The sequence below is a fragment of the Canis lupus genome, chromosome 7, assembly GCF_003254725.2.
Source record: "Canis lupus dingo isolate Sandy chromosome 7, ASM325472v2, whole genome shotgun sequence".
Lineage (NCBI taxonomy): Eukaryota > Metazoa > Chordata > Mammalia > Carnivora > Canidae > Canis > Canis lupus.
In genome coordinates, this window is record NC_064249.1 from 10,657,367 (window position 1) to 10,676,582 (window position 19,216).

General features: G+C 42.1%; 1 protein-coding gene and 1 long non-coding RNA gene across 2 annotated transcripts in view; one reads left to right on the plus strand and one right to left on the minus strand.

Moving 5' to 3' along the window:
- Window positions 1–6,078: 6,078 nt before the first annotated feature.
- Window positions 6,079–11,009, minus strand: LOC112648402 (uncharacterized). Its single transcript, XR_007411830.1, has 3 exons — window positions 10,792–11,009; window positions 7,452–7,621; window positions 6,079–6,504 (listed from the first exon to the last, which is right to left on the minus strand). It is a non-coding gene; the product is annotated as an uncharacterized LOC112648402 (long non-coding RNA).
- Window positions 11,010–11,519: 510 nt separating this feature from the next.
- Window positions 11,520–19,216, plus strand: part of FLVCR1 (FLVCR heme transporter 1) — a 37,740-nt gene continuing 30,043 nt past the window's right edge. The window contains exons 1-2 of the mRNA XM_025429888.3: window positions 11,520–12,285; window positions 17,281–17,425. Coding sequence (XP_025285673.1) covers window positions 11,548–12,285; window positions 17,281–17,425 — 883 coding nt within the window. The 5' untranslated portion in view covers window positions 11,520–11,547. The remainder of the gene's footprint in view (window positions 12,286–17,280; window positions 17,426–19,216) is intronic.

Sequence of the window (19,216 nt, forward strand, 5' to 3'; positions counted from 1 at the left end):
CAAAGTGCTCCACTGCTTCTATAAGATTACTTGTCAAGGACAAATATAAATCATGTGCCTTCTCCACAAGTATTACTAGTAAAAAAGCTTTAGCTATGCAAGCAGATAAACTTAACTTACACACTAGTGAGTTTTATATTGTTATACCTGATTCATAGTTATAATTTTTAAATGGAAAGCTATAAAAATTCTGTTTTATACATTATACATATGGTATTTGCCTACCCACAGATAGTATTCCCAAAATTAATTTGTAAGAGAGCTCTATTTAATTGGCCTAGAATTAAGCACTTATAAATTAAGCATTTTTTATTTTTTATTTTATTTTCTTTTTTAAAGATTTTATTTATTTATTCATGAGAGACACAGAGAGAGACACAGAGGCAGAGACACAGGCAGAGGGAGAAGCAGGCTCCATGCAGGAAAGCCCGATGTGGGACTCGATCCCGGGTCTCCTGGATTAAGCCCTGGGCTGAAGGCAGCGCTAAACTCCTGAGCCAGCCCGGCTGCCCCCAAATTAAGCATTTTTAATCTCAAAGATATAATAGAAACTAACCTGTTTTTCAAGTTCATGTGATCCAGGAAAATTTTCAGTAAATAAAAGCTAAGTTTAAATTTGTTGGTTTAATTAATATAAGAAATGCAGGGATCCCTGGGTGGCGCAGCGGTTTGGCGCCTGCCTTTGGCCCAGGGCGCGATCCTGGAGACCCAGGATCGAATCCCACATCGGGCTCCCGGTGCATGGAGCCTGCTTCTCCCTCTGCCTGTGTCTCTGCCTCTCTCTCTCTCTCTGTGTGACTATCATAAATAAATAAAAATGTAAAAAAAAAAAAATGGTTTCCTAAAGCAGCCCAGAAAATAATTTAAAAAAGAAATACAGATGGCCAACAGACACAGGAAAAGATGTTCAACATCACTCATCATCAGGGAAATGCAAATCAAAACTACAATGAGGTATCACCTCCCAACTGTCACAATGACTAAAGTCAAAAACACAAGAAACAATAAGTGTTGGTGAGATGTAGAGAAAAGGGCCCTTCATGCACTGTTGGTGGGAACGCAAACTGATGCAGCTACTGTGGAAAACAATTTGGAAGTTTGTAAAAAAAGAAATTAAAAAAAGAAATACCATATGACCCAGGAATCACACTACTGGGTATTTACTCAAAGAAAATGAAAACACTAATTCAAAAAGATATATGCACCCTTATATTTATTGCAATATTATTTACAATAGCTGAGATATGGAAGCAACCCAAGTGTCCATCCACAGATGAATGGATAAAGAAGATGTGGTACTATATTCTTTATAAGAAGATATTATAAAGAATATAATAAATATTATATAACATATAATATATGCAATGGAATATTACTCAGCCATAAAAAGAATGAAATCTTGCCAATTGCAATGACATGGATGGGCCTAGAGGATAATACACTAAATGAAATAAGTCAGTCAGACAAAGACAAATATCATGATTTCACTCATATGTGGAATTTAAGAAACAAACCAAATGAACAAACAGAAAAAAAGACAAACAAAGCCACAGACTCTTAAATGCAGAGAAAGGTTGGTACCAGAGGGGAGGTGGATGGGGGGATGGGTGAAATAGGTGAAGAGGATTAAGAGGATACTTACCATGGTGAGCACTGAGTGGTGTACGGAACTGTTGATTCTCTCACTATATTGTATACCGAAACTAATGTAATACTGGTGTTAACTACACAGGATCCTCTTGTGATGAGTCCCATAACCATCTCCTTACTCAATGGGGAGCCTACTTTTCCCTCTCCCTCTGCTTGCTGCTCCCCCTGCTTGTGTGCTCTCTCTCTGACAAATTAATTTAATCTAATTTTTAAATAAATAAACGAACAAGCAAACAAACTTCAGGGGAATCACCACAGCAGCTCATGTATGGACAATCCTTGTTGCCTGTTGCTGCGGGGGCAACTCAGAAAAATCACCAGAGACGTTATAAATTGCAAACTATCAGACTACCACTGTTGGATCTCACCCCATCTAGAAATGCTTCAAGCTTGACATCTAGAAATCTTCTCAACTGGCGACCCTCAGAACTCAGAAACTGGTTCACAACTTACTCCAATCATTAACCACTGTTTTTCTTTTGTTCTCACGGAAAGCCTCTTACTGGGCAGCCTGGGTAGCTCAGCGATTTAGCGCTGCCTTTGGCACGGGCGTGATCCTGGAGACCCAGGATCGAGTCCCACATAGGGCTCCCTGCATGGAGCCTGCTTCTCCCTCTCCCTGTGTCTCTGCCTCTCTCTCTCTCTCTCTCTCTGTGTGTTTGTCATGAATGAATGAATAAACAAAATTTTTGAATTAAAAAAAAAAGAAAAGAATTTAGATGCAATCACCGTAGACAACCACACTGTAACATGGACTAGGTGCGGTAGACAGGGAGGAACCTAGCCAAGTTGGTTTGTTAAAATTCCTATATCCCGTTGTTTCTGTATGGCCCAGAAAACATCTGTTCACCAGACATTTGCTGTGTTTCATCTTCCTATGAATCACTTCCTTTCTTTTTAATTACTAGACACCTACACCCTTTTCCTTAGTTCAGGATGACATACAGGCCTCATTTCGGCTGCCTTTGGAATCTCTGATGTTTATGTGGATTCCCCATGTGTCCGTTAGTTAATTTGTTTTCTCCTGTTAATCTATCTTATGTTGTTTTAATATTTTATTTTTTTTTAATTTTTTTAAAATTTATTTATGATAGTCACACACAGAGAGAGAGAGAGAGAGGCGGAGACATAGGCAGAGGGAGAAGCAGGCTCCATGCACCAGGAGCCCGATGTGGGATTCGATCCCGGGTGTCCAGGATCGCGCCCTGGGCCAAAGGCAGGCGCCAAACCGCTGCGCCACCCAGGGATCCCTGTTTTAATATTTTAATATTTTGACTAAGAGGCTAACAGGGAAATTTCCCCTCCCTGATAGCTACTCACTTCAAGCCTTTTTTTTTTTTTTTTTTAAGATTTTATGTATTTATTCATGAGAGACACAGAGAGGCAGAGACATGGGCAGAGGGAGAGGCAGGCTCCATACAGGGAGCCACATTGTGGGACTCAATCCTAAAACCCCAGGATTATACCCTGATCCAAAGGCAGATGCTCAACTGCTGAGCCACCGAGGTGTCCCTACTCACTTCAAACCTTCATGAAGTTCTTACTTCATTTCTACTCTAAGATACAACACCAGGCCTGCACAATCATGACCAAATATGTAAAATTGAATTCAAAGTGTGTTTAGTTACATTTCAGAGGGAGAAATGGACTGATTTAACTTCCGACATGAATTCAATCATACAATTTTGCAATAATAGAGCTGGCCGTTTTCCTATTAGTCACTGCTACCTAAAAACATTAGTTGAGTTAGATGCCAGTGACTCTGTCTTAAATGCACTGTTGTCTGGGAGTAGAAATTTTCCTGTACCCTTCAAGTTTCTTTTATCTGATCTAAAAATTAAATGGAAAAAAATTAAAAAATAGAAAAAATAATTAAATGGACATGAAGCAGATTAACAGGAGAAGAAGAAGAAAAAAAAAACCCCAAAGTTTAATTATGTGTACACAGAGGGTAATGAAATTGATACCTAAGGAAATTGAGACCTAAGGAAATGACCACAGCAAGCAGTCTTTATACTTTTCAGTCAAAGAGACAATAAATTTGTGAGGAGTAGACAGGTTAAAGAAAACTTATGTTCAAGAGCTTCAATTAATAAGAAATTCTAAACAGAATGTGGGCTGAGGTAATAAATTAGTAAAAAGTAATAGGGTTTGTTTATATGGCCTTCTTGGCTCTAAGTTCCCTTTTTTTTTTTTTTTTAAGATTTTTATTTATTTCATGAGAGAGAGAGAGAGAGAGAGAGAGAGGCAGAGACACAGGCAGAGGGAGAAGCAGGCTCCATGCAGGGAGCCCGACATGGGACTCGATCCCGGGACTACAGGATCACACCCCGGGCTGAAGGCAGCGCCAAACCACAGGGGTTGCCCTAAGTTCCCTATTTGTGATGATAAAGATTCCCTATCTCTCCAGCTCCTGGTACAGGGAGGGTACCTTCCACATGGGAGATTTATTTCCCATTTTCAGCAGGACAGAGGAAGGTCAGAAGGTCTCTTACTGGCTCTTCCTTCAGTAGCTTTAATTCAAAGTAATCAACATGCCGTTGTGGCACATTTGGGGGCAACCTGCCCTTGGCCCTTACAATGCCAAGTGAAAAGCTTTCTCTAGGTATCAAGGGTGTTATAAAGTAAGATATAGGGGCAGCCTGGGTGGCTTAGTGGTTTAGCGCCGCCTGCAGCCCAGGCTGTGAGCCTAGAGACCCGAGATCGAGTCCCACCAGGCTCCCTGCATGGAGCCTGCTTCTCCCTCTGCCTGTGTCTCTGCCTCTCTCTTTCTCTGTCTTTCATGAATAAATAAATAAAATCTTAAAAAAAAAATAAAGTAAGACATAAAATCCAGTCTCTGGCTTCAAGATGCTCAAATGTAGTATATGTGCTGCCAAGTGAGCACACAAGATGCTCAAATCTAGATAAGAGATAAACTGTGCAAAGAAAAGCTAGGTAAAAAAAAATAAAAAGAAAAGCTAGGTAAATACCAGGAAGTGCTTAGCTACTTCAGTGAGTAGCTCCAAGGGTGTTAACAGTCAGAAAAGGATGGTATCTCTAGGGGCTCTAATTATGGAGATAGACTAAGGAAGGGAGTGGGAACTGAGGTGACCTGGACCATAAAGGATGGGTGGGATTTGGCCAAATGAAGGGAAGATGGAGAGCATTTCTTAGCAGATCATGAATCAGATTGCATGGCAGACATGAATGTGGCACACTAGAGGCACTGGGTGGACTGATGTGGTGTGATTTCTTCTCTGCTCTTCTATGCTGTTGGTAGGGCTTCAATCTGCATACTCAGCCACACCCAGTTTCTTCAGCAATCTTCACCAAAGGTGTGGTATTTTAGCAACCTCCCAGTCCCGATCCTGGGGATCAGGAATTAGTCTTGCTGGGACACATGGGTAGCTGAGCGGTTGAGCATCTGCCTTTGGCTCAGGTTGTGATCCTGGAGTCCCAGGATCAAGTCCCACATCAGGCTTCCTGCATGAAGGCTGCTTCTCCCTCTGCCTGTGTCTCTTCCTCTCTCTCCCTCTCTCTGTGTCTTTCATGAATAAATAAATAAAATCTTAAAAAAAAGGAGGGGGGCAGCCTGGGTGGCTCAGCGGTTTAGTGCCACCTTCAGTCCAGGGCGTGATCCTGGAGACCCCGGATCGAGTCCCACGTCGGGCTCCCTGCATGGAGCCTGCTTCTCCCTCTGCCTGTGTCTCTGCCTCTCTGTCTCTCAAGAGTAAATAAATAAATAAATACATAAATAAATAAAGGAATTAGACTTGCTAATACATACCAACTACCGTGCTAGTGTGTTTTGTAATTTATAGTAAGAACAATAGTTTTGGTCTTCAAAACAAAGTTTCTGGCACAGACCTTCTCAAACCTTGGGACTTTCCTGTGATGATTTCCTTGTAATATTAATACAATGACTTTTGGAAAGTACTTAGGGATGAGGGCTGGTTGCCAGGGAAATGAATCAATTGAGTGAAGTTTTGGAAATTTCAGTGCCCCACTCCTCCCCTTCCATTCGGTCTCTTTTTAAATTTGTTTTAATATTTTATTTATTTATTTATTTATTTATTTATTTATTTATTTATTTATATTTAAGATTTTATTTATTGATTCATGAGACACACACACACACACACAGAGGCAGAGACACAGGCAGAGGGAGAAGCAGGCTCCATGCTGGGAGCCCAATGTGGGACTCAATCCCAGGACTCGAGGATCATGCCCTGAATTGAATGAAGGCAGATGCTCAACCGCTGAGTAGCGTCCCTGGTTTCTTTTAGGAAATCAACTGGCATGATGGACCAAAAGGAAGCAAGACGAAAATACACAGAAGGGAAAACCTTGAGATTCTTTTCTACAAATGTTACAGACACACACACACACACACACACACACACACAAACACAATGTCTTGAGGAAAATAAAGTACATATGAGAGGATTCTGATTTCCAGCCTCCTCTATTCCTCCATTCCCAACTTAATCTTTCCACAGAGCACAACAATAGAGATTTGACCACGCTGGTGGACAGAGCATGGTAATAGTGGTGTAAGCTGAAGTCAAGCCTGCTAAAATATACCCCCCTTCCCCAAGAAGGGGAAAATGGTGGATTTTTACATCTAGTATCATTTATATCTAGTAGCATGGTTTGCATCATATCCACTTAGACAGCAGGAAACTTTATGCTCAGGAGAAGCCACATCAGTCTTGATAGCATCCTGGACCTTGGTTCCTGGATGCCATTCAGATCTCATATTGCTGAACTGTTACTTATTCAAATTTCTCTCAGATTTGGCATTCCACACCCATAATGTAGCTCAATCTCCTCTTGACTCCCAGCCAAGTGATGTTCCCAGAGCTATCCTCTCTGGAAGAGAATAAGGTTTATGTTTTATACATCCAAACATATGATATAAAGTATGATTTATACCTAAACTGGTTAATAAGTATCTATTATTGGAGCTTCAAGACAGAGGAGGCAAGGTTAAGAGACTAGAATGATACTACAAGGTGATACTGCTGAGTTTTCCTCTTTCTGTCCTCCGTTTTTTACTTATGGAAGTTTTTCAAACAAAGCATATGAATTTTGTCTAATCTTTTCTTTGGAAATATTATATTTTACTTTTCATAAATCATAGAAAGTTAGAGTCAAAAGAAATCTTTAAAAAATTGTTTTATTTAAATTCGATTTGCCAACATGTAGTATAATACCCAGTGCTCATCCCATCAAGTGCCCTCAAGTCAAAAGAAATCTTGAATCTCACATAGTTCAACTTTCTTTCTTTTTTTCTTTTTTAAGATTTATTCATTTGAGGGGGGAGGGGCATAGGAAGTGGGAGAGAGAATCCTTAAGCAGAACCCCCCCACACCCCCTGCACTGAGTTTGGAGCCCAAAGCAGGTCTCCATCCCATGACCCCAAGATCATGACCTGAGCCAAAATCAAGAGTCAGATGCTCAAACAAATGCACCATGCCAGGAGGCCCATATAGTTCAATTTCCTATGAAATTCTGGCATCCTGTCCTCAACACACCTGATCCAATATAGATAGCATCAGTTGTCTGGATATTGTGGTCTACTCAACTGTTGAACACCTCTGATAAGAAATTTACCTTTTGGAAAAAAAAAAAAAGAAATTTACCTTTTGGGATGCTTGGGTGGCTCAGCGGTTGACCCTTTGGCTCAGGGCATGATCCTGGGGTCCTGGGAATGAGTCCCACATCAAGAAGCCTGCCCTCTGCCTATGTCTCTGCCTCTCTGTGTGTCTCTCATGAATAAATAAATAAAATCTTAAAAAATAAAGAAAGAAATTTACCTCTTGTTAGGCCAGCGGTAGTTAATATACACCACCATGTGCTGTCCTTTCAGGACATTCTCAAAGCACCCTCTGGAGAAGGGCTCTACAATCATAAATTCAGTCTGAGAGAGCTTGGAGTAACCCCAGGACAATGCAAGCAAGCTTCAATAGGCAAAATGGGGTCAAATCTAAGACAACATAAGAATAAGATAACATTGAGGGCAGACTTGTGTTGATAACAATGGCTTTGGGTAACATTTATTGAGTATATTACTGATTACTATAGATCAGAGATTAGGTACTATTTAAGCACTTTGTACTTATTAGCTATTTATTTCTCACAATTTCATGAAGAAGACTGTCTTCATTTTCTAGTTGGAGAAACTGAGGCACAGAGTAATTGGTCCAAAGTCATGCAGCTGGTAAGTAAAAGAGCTAGGATTTGAATCCAGGCCAATTGGATCTGGAGCCTGGCCTCTAACCACTATATAAATTACCTAATAACTATAACTAAGAATGTCATGTGCCAGGCATCATTCACTCATTTATTCCTCATAATAGCAATCACATGAAGCATGTACTATTATAAAACACCTAAGTAACTTGCCCAACTTGGGCAGCTAGTGAGTACTAAAGTTGGGATTCAAATCCAGGTAGCCTGCCTCTAGATATGCTTTGCTCCAGTACTCTAAACTCCCTTGACGCTCTGCTCCACACAGATGGTGATAGTATCAGATACAGAGTTTTGCCATGGGCATGGAAGGCAAATAACAAAGTGGGTGAGAGTAGTATAGGTGCCAGCTGGCAAAAATGTGGAGGGAAATTAGATGCTTAGATCCAGGATACCCAGAGGACTCTTAACCTAATCCTTCTTGCTAAGGACATAGAGAAGGCAAATTATTTCTAAACTGAAGCCTACACAATTGGTAAGAATGGCCTCCTTGCAGAAATACATTCAGGAAGCTGCCTTTGTGCAAAGAGGGAAATTATCCTTCAGATTTGGCAGAAGACAATCTCTAATGGGGAAGTGAGGCCTAATATAATCTGCCAGTTTCTGGTTTCAGAAAAGGGGGTGGGAAGTTTGCAGATATCTAAATGCTTACTATAAATACCTGGATCTGGAATGGAGGTATGACAGGGGCAAGCAGAATCCATTTAAAATTGTACCCATTGGATGCTCTTTCTAGACGGTTTTCTGTGAGTTATGTAGAAAGTTTCACAGGGGGATCCCTGGGTGGCTCAGCGGTTTAGCGCCTGCCTTTGGCCCAGGGCGTGATCCTGGAGTCCTGGGATTGAGTCCCACATCAGGCTCCTTGCATGGCGCCTGCTTCTCCCTCTGCCTGTGTCTCTGCCTCTCTGGCTCTTTGTGTCTCTCATGAATAAATAAATAAAATCTTAAAAAAAAAAAAAAAAGAGAAAGTTTCACGGTACATAAAGGTATTTAAAAAATGCCTCTGAATATTGAATAATAAGTTGTGCTGAATAATAAGCAATGTGATTAGTATCTTTTTCAGAAACTCATGCGATAAACTTTTTTTTTTTTAAAGATTTTATTTATTTATTCATGAGAGACACAGAGAGAGAGAGGCAGAGACATAGGTAGAGGGAGAATCAGGCTCCCTATGGGGAGCCTGATGCAGGACTCATCCCAGGACCCTGGGAACATGACCTGAGCCAAAGGCAGATGCTCAACCACTGAACCACCCAGGTGCCCAATGATAAACTTCCTTAACTGAGACTGAAGTCCTTTGGATTCCACATTTGGTTATGTGTTCATTCAGAGAACACAGCTTAATAATCCGAAATATTATCTAAATAAATGTTTAGAAAATCATAGTTGCAGAGGAAACTTGCATGTTTTTTAAAAAGAAATGGATTCATTTACGTAGCAAGTAATTATTTAAAATATTATGGTAATTCAATGCTTGTTAGCTGCAGTCATTCAAGAAATAGCAATAAATTTTCAGACTAACTCTCATGGAGCTTACCTTCCAGTGGGGAGGGAAGGGAGAAAATAACCAGAAAAAAAATAAGTAAAATATAGGATAATTTAGATAGTGGTAAGCACTAAGAAGAAAAATTAAGCAGGGGAGGGGACTGGGTGGTGGTGGTTGGTGGTGGCATGTGACAGTTTATATAGGGTGGCCAAGGAAGACATTGAAATGTACATATTCCTTAAAGTTTAGGATTTTGTAATATTTCACCTGTATGAGAGATGTCTGATATATATGATCCATATCTATATCTATATCTGAGGCAAACATCAGATATATATCACCAAAATAATAGTATTAAGAGTCATTAAAAATAAGATATACAGGGTTTTAAGGCTTCTAGATTGCATCACTTTTTTAGATTAAACCCCTAGTTAGGGGCGTCTGGGTGGCTCAGCGGTTTAGCGCCTGCCTTTGGCCCAGGGTGTGATCCTGGAGTCCTGGGATCGAGTCCCACATCAGGCTCCCTGCATGGAGCCTGCTTCTCCCTCTGCCTGTGTCTCTGCCTCTCTCTCCTCTCTCTCTTTCTCTCATGAATAAGTAAATAAAATCTTAAAAAAAAAAAAAAACACCCATAGTTAGACATCTTGGGTTTCGATTTAACTATTTGGAGTCTCATCGGGTTTGCCTTGTTTCAAAATTCGTTGCCTAAGCAGTAGCAAGAGCAGGGGCAACATTTCTCTAGAAGATTCTCAAGGCTACGTGTACGTGCCCTTGAGAGCAGGTTTCATTTTTTAATGCCGGAGGGCACGACAGTGTCTGGACACAGCAAACAAGACTGGGACCCGGAACCCACCGAAGCCACCGGCTGCGCACGTCCAGCGAGGCTGACTGCAGGGGCTGGTCCGAGGGAGAGCGGGGAGCCTCGGGTCCGCTCAGGGTTGCAGGATTCCAACTTCACAAGGGAAGAAAGAGGTCTTTTCTTTTTTTTCCTAAAGATTTTATTCATTTATTCATGAGACACACACACAGGGAGAGAGAGAGAGAGAGAGAGAGAGAGAGAGAGGCAGAGACACAGGCAGAGGGAGAAGCAGGCTCCCTGCGGGGGCGGGGGAGGGGGGCGATGCGGGGCTCTATCCCGGGACCGGGGATCAGGACCTGAGCCGAAGGGGGATGCTCCGCCGCTGAGCCCCCCAGGAGTCCCACAAGGAGAGGTTTCTGATGAAACCTCTGTATCCAAAAAATTAAAATAAAATAAAATAAAATAAAATAAAATAAAATAAATAAAATAAATAAAAATAAAATAAAATAAAATATAAAATAATAATAAAATAAATAAAATAAAATAATAAAATAAAATAAAATAAAATAATAAAATAAAATAAAATAAAATAAAATAAAATAAAATAAAATAAAATAGAAACCTCTGTATCCGGGCTGAAACGCCTCCTGGTGTTTTTTCCTCTGCGGAGGGGGCACGAGCTTCGGGAAGGCGGTCCGGTCCGCTCCCTCCGGCCGGGCAGCCGAGTCGGGGCGAGGCCAGGTGTGCCCCCCGCCGGAGCGCCCACCGGGCCCCAGGGGAGCCCCTCTGCGGGGAGAGGGCGATGGCTCCCAGCCCCGAGCGGCCCCCGCCCGCCTGCTCGCTCGCTCACGGCGCCCACCCTCTGCGCACCCCACCCGCCCTCCCCCCGGGCCGGTTGCTCGCGACCGCAGCCCGCAGCCCGCAGCCCCGCCGCCCCGCAGCCTCCGGGGGTGGGGGGAGGACCGTCCGCCCCGACCTGCAGGCCCGCCGTCCTCCCTTCTCTCCGAAAACATTGCTCCCGCCTCCACCCTGAGAGGAGCTCCCCGATTGGCCCGCGCGCCGGGCGAGGACGCCCGCTGATTGGCCGCCGGGCCGTCACCCGCGGTGACACGCTCTCGGGGCGGGGCCCGGCGCGGGGTGACCGCCCGGAGGTAGGCTCGGAGCGGGAGAGCCTCCTTCGCCCGCGGGCTCCCTGCAGCGCGGGCTGGCTTCCGCGGCTCGCACCCGCGCTCCCTCGGCCAGGGAGAGGGTTGCATGAGCGGTGGGCCGAGCGGTTGGGGTCGGGGGTGCAGGGAGGGCCTCGGGGCCGGGGCCGGGGGTGCAGGGAGGGGGAGGAGGGGGGGCCGGGGAGCGGGGAGGCGCGGGGGCGCGCGGGGACATGGCGAAGCTGGACGTTGAGGAGGGGGCAGCGGGGGCACCCGGGCACCCGCCCGCCAATGGGTACCTGTTGGTCCCGGGGGGCGAGCCCCCCGGAAAGCTGAGCGCCGAGCCGCAGAACGGGCCCAAGGCCGGCTGCCTGACCCTGAATGGAGTGTCTCGGGACAGCCTCGCGGCCGCCGTGCAAGCCCTGGACAGGCCTCGGACCCCGCTGGCCCCGGAGGAGGAGACCCAGACCCGGCTGCTGCCGGGGGGCCCCGGGGAGGAGACCCCCGGGGCCGAGGGCGCCCGAGTGCCGCAGACGGCGCTCTCCGCGCGGCGCTTTGTGGTGCTCCTCATCTTCAGCCTGTACTCGCTGGTGAATGCCTTCCAGTGGATCCAGTACAGCATCATCAGCAATGTCTTCAGGGACTTCTACCGCGTCTCCTTCCTGCACATCGACTGGCTGTCCATGGTGTACATGCTGGCCTACGTGCCCCTCATCTTCCCGGCCACGTGGCTGCTGGACACCAGAGGCCTGAGGCTCACGGCCCTGCTGGGCTCCGGCCTCAACTGCCTGGGCGCCTGGGTCAAGTGCGGCAGTGTCCAGCAGCATCTCTTCTGGGTCACCATGCTGGGCCAGTGCCTGTGCTCCGTGGCCCAGGTGTTCATCCTCGGCTTGCCCTCCCGCATCGCCTCGGTGTGGTTTGGGCCCAAGGAGGTGTCCACAGCTTGTGCCACTGCCGTGCTAGGCAATCAGGTAAGAACTAGAGTGATAGATGAAAATCGGCTCCTTAAAGGACCAGGTAAAGGACCTCTGCCTCCTGAGGGAAGAGGAAGGAGGCAGTTGTGTATAAGTGAAGGAAGGGAGATGTGTAGTCAAGATAGGAAACAGTTTTGGGTTAAAGATGGTATTTGATTTATTTGTAAGCACAGAACTTCCAAACCAGTTTGAAATGACCAACTTATCATCTTGCTTTGAGAATTACCTATAAAATATTAATCGAGCTGGCCCCTATATCCCTAACATGATAGAAAACTTATTAGTGTAATAACCAATGAGACTCGGGTAGGTGTTTTTGTTGCCCCCAGAGTATTCATTGTAAAAGGAAGGTTGTTGGATTCTGGGAAGTGCTCGTTTTGAGCGATCCGTGTGAACTGCGCCTGTTTTATTTTGTTTTTGTTTATTTATTTTTCTAAAGTTTATTTTTTGTAGTAATCTCTACACCCAAGGTGGGGCTAGATAGAACTCAGGACCCTGAGATCAAGAGTTGTACACTCTTCCAACTGAGCCAGTCAGGCCCCTCTCCTGTTTAATTTTACATATTAGCAGTTAGCAGAGGGCCTAGCACATGACACTTATAAATGACAGCTAAATAAATGTTCTGGTGGTAGAGGCTTCACAACATTATATATTCACTTACCAATTTTTAACAGTAAGAAAGTGCAAGACAGATCACAGATCATGGAACCCATGGTAAAAGGGTGGCTTATTTTGCCATTTCTCCCATAAAGTGCTTCCTCATCCTTCTAACACCATAGGTTCAAATTCCAGTAGCATTCAGTAACATTACTAAGTAGAATATTGTGTGTGTGTGTATTGTAATTGCAGATTGATCCTTTTTTTAAAAAAAGATTTTATTTATTTATTCATGAGAGACACAGAGAGAGAGAGAGAGAGGCAGAGACAGAGACATAGGCAGAGGGAGGAGGAGCAGGCTCCACGCAGGGAGCCCAATGCAGGACTCCATCCTGGGACCCCAGGATCATGCCCTGGGCCAAAGGCAGGCACTAAACCACTGAGCCACCCAGGCGTCCCCAGATTGATCCTTTTTTTGTCATTTAAAATTTGCTTCTGGAGTTCTGTGATGCTTCATGTATATTGTATTGAGTGTTCATTCAACTTGAGGAGAATGTAGTTAAAAATCTATATACCAAGAACTTCACTTCTCTCTATACCTATATTCCTACATGCTATGTAACAAAAGAATGTTACTCTCTTACTTCCAATCTAATACTTGTTTCAAGATCACAATAAGATTTAGCTAAGATCCATAAAAAGACTAGCTCTACGTGTTTATTACTTTACATTTATCTTTCTCTAAAAGTACAGAAGAGAGGGTAGCTTGAATCTAATTGTTATGTATTCAAAATAATTTATGATATTTTTGTTGGTTGCTTCCATATGTTTAGATAGGAACTGTTTTCTTAAAGTGTTTTTCATTTATAAAATGATATTCCCTTTCATACTTCATTGAGCATGACTGAAATATTATTAACTCCGTATCTATGGATTATCTATTTGTGGATAATAAATGGAGATGCTTTCTCATAGGCGGATCCCTCTGATGTTCAGCACACCTCTGCCTTCTTCCTACATTCTCCCTTGGTGTTCTCATCCTTCCTTGGCTGCAGTAGCTGTGCACTTGTTCATGGCCTCCATTTTCAGCCTAGATTATGGAGTGATCATTTATAGTAATAGTCAACGTTATTAAGTGCTCACTAAGAACCTGGCACCATGCCAAGTATTTTGCATGCATTGTGCCCTTGAATTTAACAATATAAGGTAAGAACCATTAGTCTCTCCATTTTACAGACACTGAAACTGAGATTTGAAGAGATTAAATTATTTTTCAGAAATCACTCAGCTAAATGGTGGCAACATTCATACCCAAGTCTGTCTAATTCCTGCTTTTCACCATCCACCTCTACTGCCCGGTCTCTAACCTGGGAAACCCTTTTAAAACATGGATCAGATCCTGTCATTGCTCTGCTTTGGACTTGCCAATGATTTCCCATAGTGCTAAAATAAAATCTAAACTCTTCCCTTGGGATGCCTGAGTGGTGCAGTGTTTGGGCGGCTGCCTTCCACCCAGGGCGTGATTCTGGAGTCCTGGGATCGAGTCCTGCATCAGGCTCCCTGCATGGAGCCTGCTTCTCTCTCTGCCTGTGTCTCTGCCTCTCTCTGTGTGTCTCTCATGAATAAATAAATAAATATATATATATATATATAGAGAGAGAGAGAGAGAGAGAGAGTTGTGAGAGTTCTTTATATATTCTCTGATATATTTATCTTTATATATTGTTATACTCCTTTCCTATCCACACCCCTCATTCCTCACATCTGCATTCTTCCTCTGCTCTGAGGGGAATTGTCCACTACTTACAGCTTCTCACAAGGTCATGGTCTCTTCTTCCTTTGTACATGATGTCCCCTTAGCTGAGAACACCCTGATTTCACTTGGCTAACTCCGATCTCTTCAGATCTTTCCTCCTCCAGAAACTTCTTGAACCCCACGTCTATGCAAGGTGCTCCTTCAAAGCAGTTTCTTAGCTAAGGTGACTGTATGTTCCAGTTTGCCTGGGATAATCCAGGTGTAAAGCTGTTCATTAGGATAATTACTCATTATCCCGATCCCCGGTCTGGGGATGAGTTCCACATTGGGCTCCCTAGGGGAGCCTGCTTCTCCCTCTGCCTGTGTCTCTGCCTCTCTCTGTGTGTCTCCCATGAATAAATAAATAAAATCTAAAAAAAAAAAAAAGGTTAATTACTCATTTAGTCCCTTTCACTCTGAATAGTGTTCTTATTTGGATGATAGATCACATGATCATCCGGATCTTAAGCACCCTCTACCTCTTCATCACTGTACTTACCACACTCTCATTATTACCTGTTTAATGTTCTCTATCTTTAGTTTTATTTCTTTCATTGTGATTATCATATTCAACCTTATGTTTTTTCTTACTGAGGTGAAATTCACATAAAATTAACCATTTTAAACTATAGCTCAGTGGCATTTAGTATATTCACAACGTACAACCATCACCTCTATCTAGATCCAAAACATTTTCATCTACCCTCAAAGAAGACCCAATACCCACTAAGCAGTCACTCCTTATTCAACCCTTCTTTCGTCCCCAGACAACCACTAATTTGCTTTTTCTCTCTATGGATTTACCTGTTCTAGATATATCATGTAAATGGGATCATATGGGGACGCCTGGATTGCTCAGTGGTTGGGCGGCGTCTGCCTTTGGCTCAGGGCGTGATCCTGGAGTACCAGGATCGAGTCCCACATCGGACTTCCTGCATGGAGTCTCCCTCTCCCTGTGTGTCTTCTCTTTCTGTGTCTCTCATGAATAAATAAATTAAATATTTCTTTAAAAAATGGGATCATACAATATGACCTTTTATGTCTGATGTCTTTCACTTCACGTGTTTTCAAAGTTCACCCATATATGTATTTCATTCTTTTTAGGGCTGAATAATATTTCATTGTATAGATATACCACATTTTGTTTATCCATTCATCCACTAATGGACATTTGGGTTTGTTTCTACCTTTTGGCTATTGCAGATAGGGCTGTTATGAATATTCATGTATAATATTTGATATTTGTACTTATTTTTAGTTTTTTGAGTATTTATCATTTATTTTTTAAAAGATTTAATTTTATTATTTATTCATGAGAGACACAGAGAGAGAGGCAGAGACATAGGCAGAGGGAGAAGCAGGCTCCATGCAGGGACTCGATCCTGGGTCTCCAGGAATCAGGCCCTTGGCTGAAGGCGGCGCTAAACCGCTGAGCCACCCAGGCTGTCACTTGAATATTTATTTAAGAGTGGAATTGCTAGGTCATATGGAAATTCTGTGTTTAATATTTTAAGGAACTACCAAATTGTTTTCCACAGGGGCCACACTATTTTATAATCCTACTAACAGTGTACAAAGGTTGCAGTGTTTTCACACCTTGCCAGTGTTTGTTATTTTCCAATTGTTTGTTTTGTAATTACAGCCATCCTTGTGGGTATGAAGTGGTATCTCATTATGGTTTTGATTTGCATTTTCCTACTGATTAATGATGTTGAGTATTTTTTTTCACATGCTTATTGGGCATCTTTTTTGGAAAAATGTGTATTCAAGTCCTTTGCCCATTCTTGAATTGGATATTTGCCTTTTTGCTGTTGAGTTGTGAGAGTTCTCTATATATTCTAGATAGTAGACCCTTCTTAGATATATAATTTGCAAATATTTTCTCCCATTCTATATGTCCTCTTTTCTCAGCCTTCATCTGCATATTCTTATTCCTGTTTTTGATTGTAAGCATCTGAAGGGTAAGGATTGTATCTTACACATCCTTAATCCTTACAGCAGAATTATTCAGCTACAAGGAATTAGTAGAACAGGAAAGGTGGTTGTCAGCAACTACCCTTTAATGGTACAGTAAAAAAAAAAATTAGAACCTAGTGGATTTTTTTTAATATTCATTTATTTGAGTAATTTCTACATGCAGTGTGGGGCTCAAACTCAAAACTCCTAGATCAAGAGTTGCATGCTCATCCAGCTGAGCCAGCGAGGTACCCCAGAACATGGAGCTTTAGGTTGTACACCTTACACCTTTTTTTTTTTTTTTTAAGATTTTATTTATTTATTCATGAGAGACAGAGAGAGAGAGGCATAGAGATAGGCAGAGGGAGTAGCAGGCTCCATGCAGGGAGCCCGATGTGGGCCTCAGTCCTGGCACTCCAGGATCATGCCCTGGGCCGAAGGCAGACACTCAACTGCTGAGCCACCCAGGCACCCCGGAACATGGAGCTTTAGGATGTACACCTTACACCTTTTTTTTGTTTTTTTAAGATTTTACACCTTATACCTTAATAAAGAAACTGTTTTCTCCATGTCGTATTAATTGCCAGTATGTGCTTTTTTTCTCTTATTAATAATAGCTATGAACAGGATCATTTGTTTTACAGCTTGGAACTGCAGTTGGCTTTTTGCTACCACCAGTTTTAGTGCCCAACACACAGAATAACACGGATCTTCTGGAGTGTAATATCAGTACTATGTTTTATGGAACATCATCCATCGCCACATTTTTATGTCTTTTAACAGTCATTGGTAAGCAAATTATTTTCCCTATTGCTTAAATAGATAAATGCATGGCAAACATATGCAAATAAAAATAACTAATCCTGAACATTTTTATGATAATATCTCCAGTACCATTTGCTTGTTTCATTCTTGCTATTGCACTTTTGTTCAGATAACAAATGCTATGCCCCTAGAGGTATGTTTTGGTCTGCTACTATTTTAATATCATAAAGGGTCTGAAGACTAATTCATCTAATTTATATCACTACTAACTTTTCTTCCCTGATAACTGTTCTTTCAAACTTATAACCTGTCTCCTGTTTGCATATTCCACTACATGTTCTGCATCTTATGCTCCTATAGCCAGGAACAGATTATCATGCTTTTGAAATGATGCAAAGAGGCTACAACCTTTTTTTTTTTTTTTTTTTTAAATGGTAAATCCTTCCAAGGATGCCCATTTTAACAATTAACTGGATCTGAAAATGTTGACCAGTGAATGATTCAGGGCAGTGGCAAGCTGTTCAGCAGAATTTCAGACTGGCAACTGTCTGCTTGTTAGGCCACTCCAGCAAAGCACTGCTGTCACCACCCGTCACTGAGTTCTCTCGCCTGGGCCTGTGTCTTGAAGCAGTCAGTCAAAATCCACTGCAAGCAGCCATCATCAGTTTGGAAGAAGGTTTGGGAAGGTCTGCTTTTTCAAGTTTATTCTTAATGGGAAACAATTTTGATTTCAGGGAGAAGGATATAGGGCTTTTTTTAAGTAATATGGTTGCTGACATAACTGTAATATTGCTCTTTAGGCACTCTTAAATTGATTCGTGGAAGAAAGCAACTTTAAAGTTGAAAGGCCGTCTCTTAATCCTTGATATTTACATTACATTGCATTATAGCTGGAGTTTTGTTTTTTTATAGCTGGAGTTTTAAAATTTATAGATTGATTTTTACCATGGCTATAATAGTAATAAAAAATTCAAATTTTGTGATCTCCAGATATGAAATCCTTAGTTTTCAAAGACATATAGTTTAAAGACTATTTTGATAGAGACTGCCTTCATAGATGAACTGCCCATACGTTTAATTTCCTTTCAGATAATGAAAAAATATTCTTTTGGTAGCATACAAAATATTCTTACATGCCAAATCCACTCTTGGCTATTTTTTTTGTTCCAGTTAGGGAGTGACATTTTTGCTGTGTACAGACTACGGAAAAAGGACAAATTATTCCTGTACTATTTCAGCAGCTTAACAAAGTTTTAAAAGAAATCTACAGTTGGCCCTTGAATAACATGGGTTTGAACTGCATGTGTCCAATTCTACATGGATTTTTTTACAGTACTATAAATGTATTTTCTCTTCCTTATGATTTCATTTTCTTTCGTCTAGCTTACTTTGTTTTAAGAATATGGTGTGTAACACAGATAACATACAAAGTAGGCGTCAGTTGACTATGTTGTTAGTAAGGCTTCTGGTCAACAGTAGTTGTTAAGTTTTGGGGGAGTCAAAAGTATACATGAATTTTCTGCTGTGTGTGGGATTGATGTCCCTAACCCCCATGTTGTTCAAGGGTCAACTGTATATTTTTTAAAAATAAACTTAAGACTACTTCCCTGGTAGCCATATTTGATTTGCTAAGTGAAATATAGTTCATATATATTTTGCAAAAATTGATCCTCTAGTAGTAATAGGGATTATTAAAATGTAAAATCCTCTTTCCTAGGATTGCTTATTTATCTTCACATCAATTCCTTTGGTTTTTTTTTTTTTTTTAATTGTCTTTCATTACTTGTCTCTTTGGAAGAAATGAAAGAACAGGTT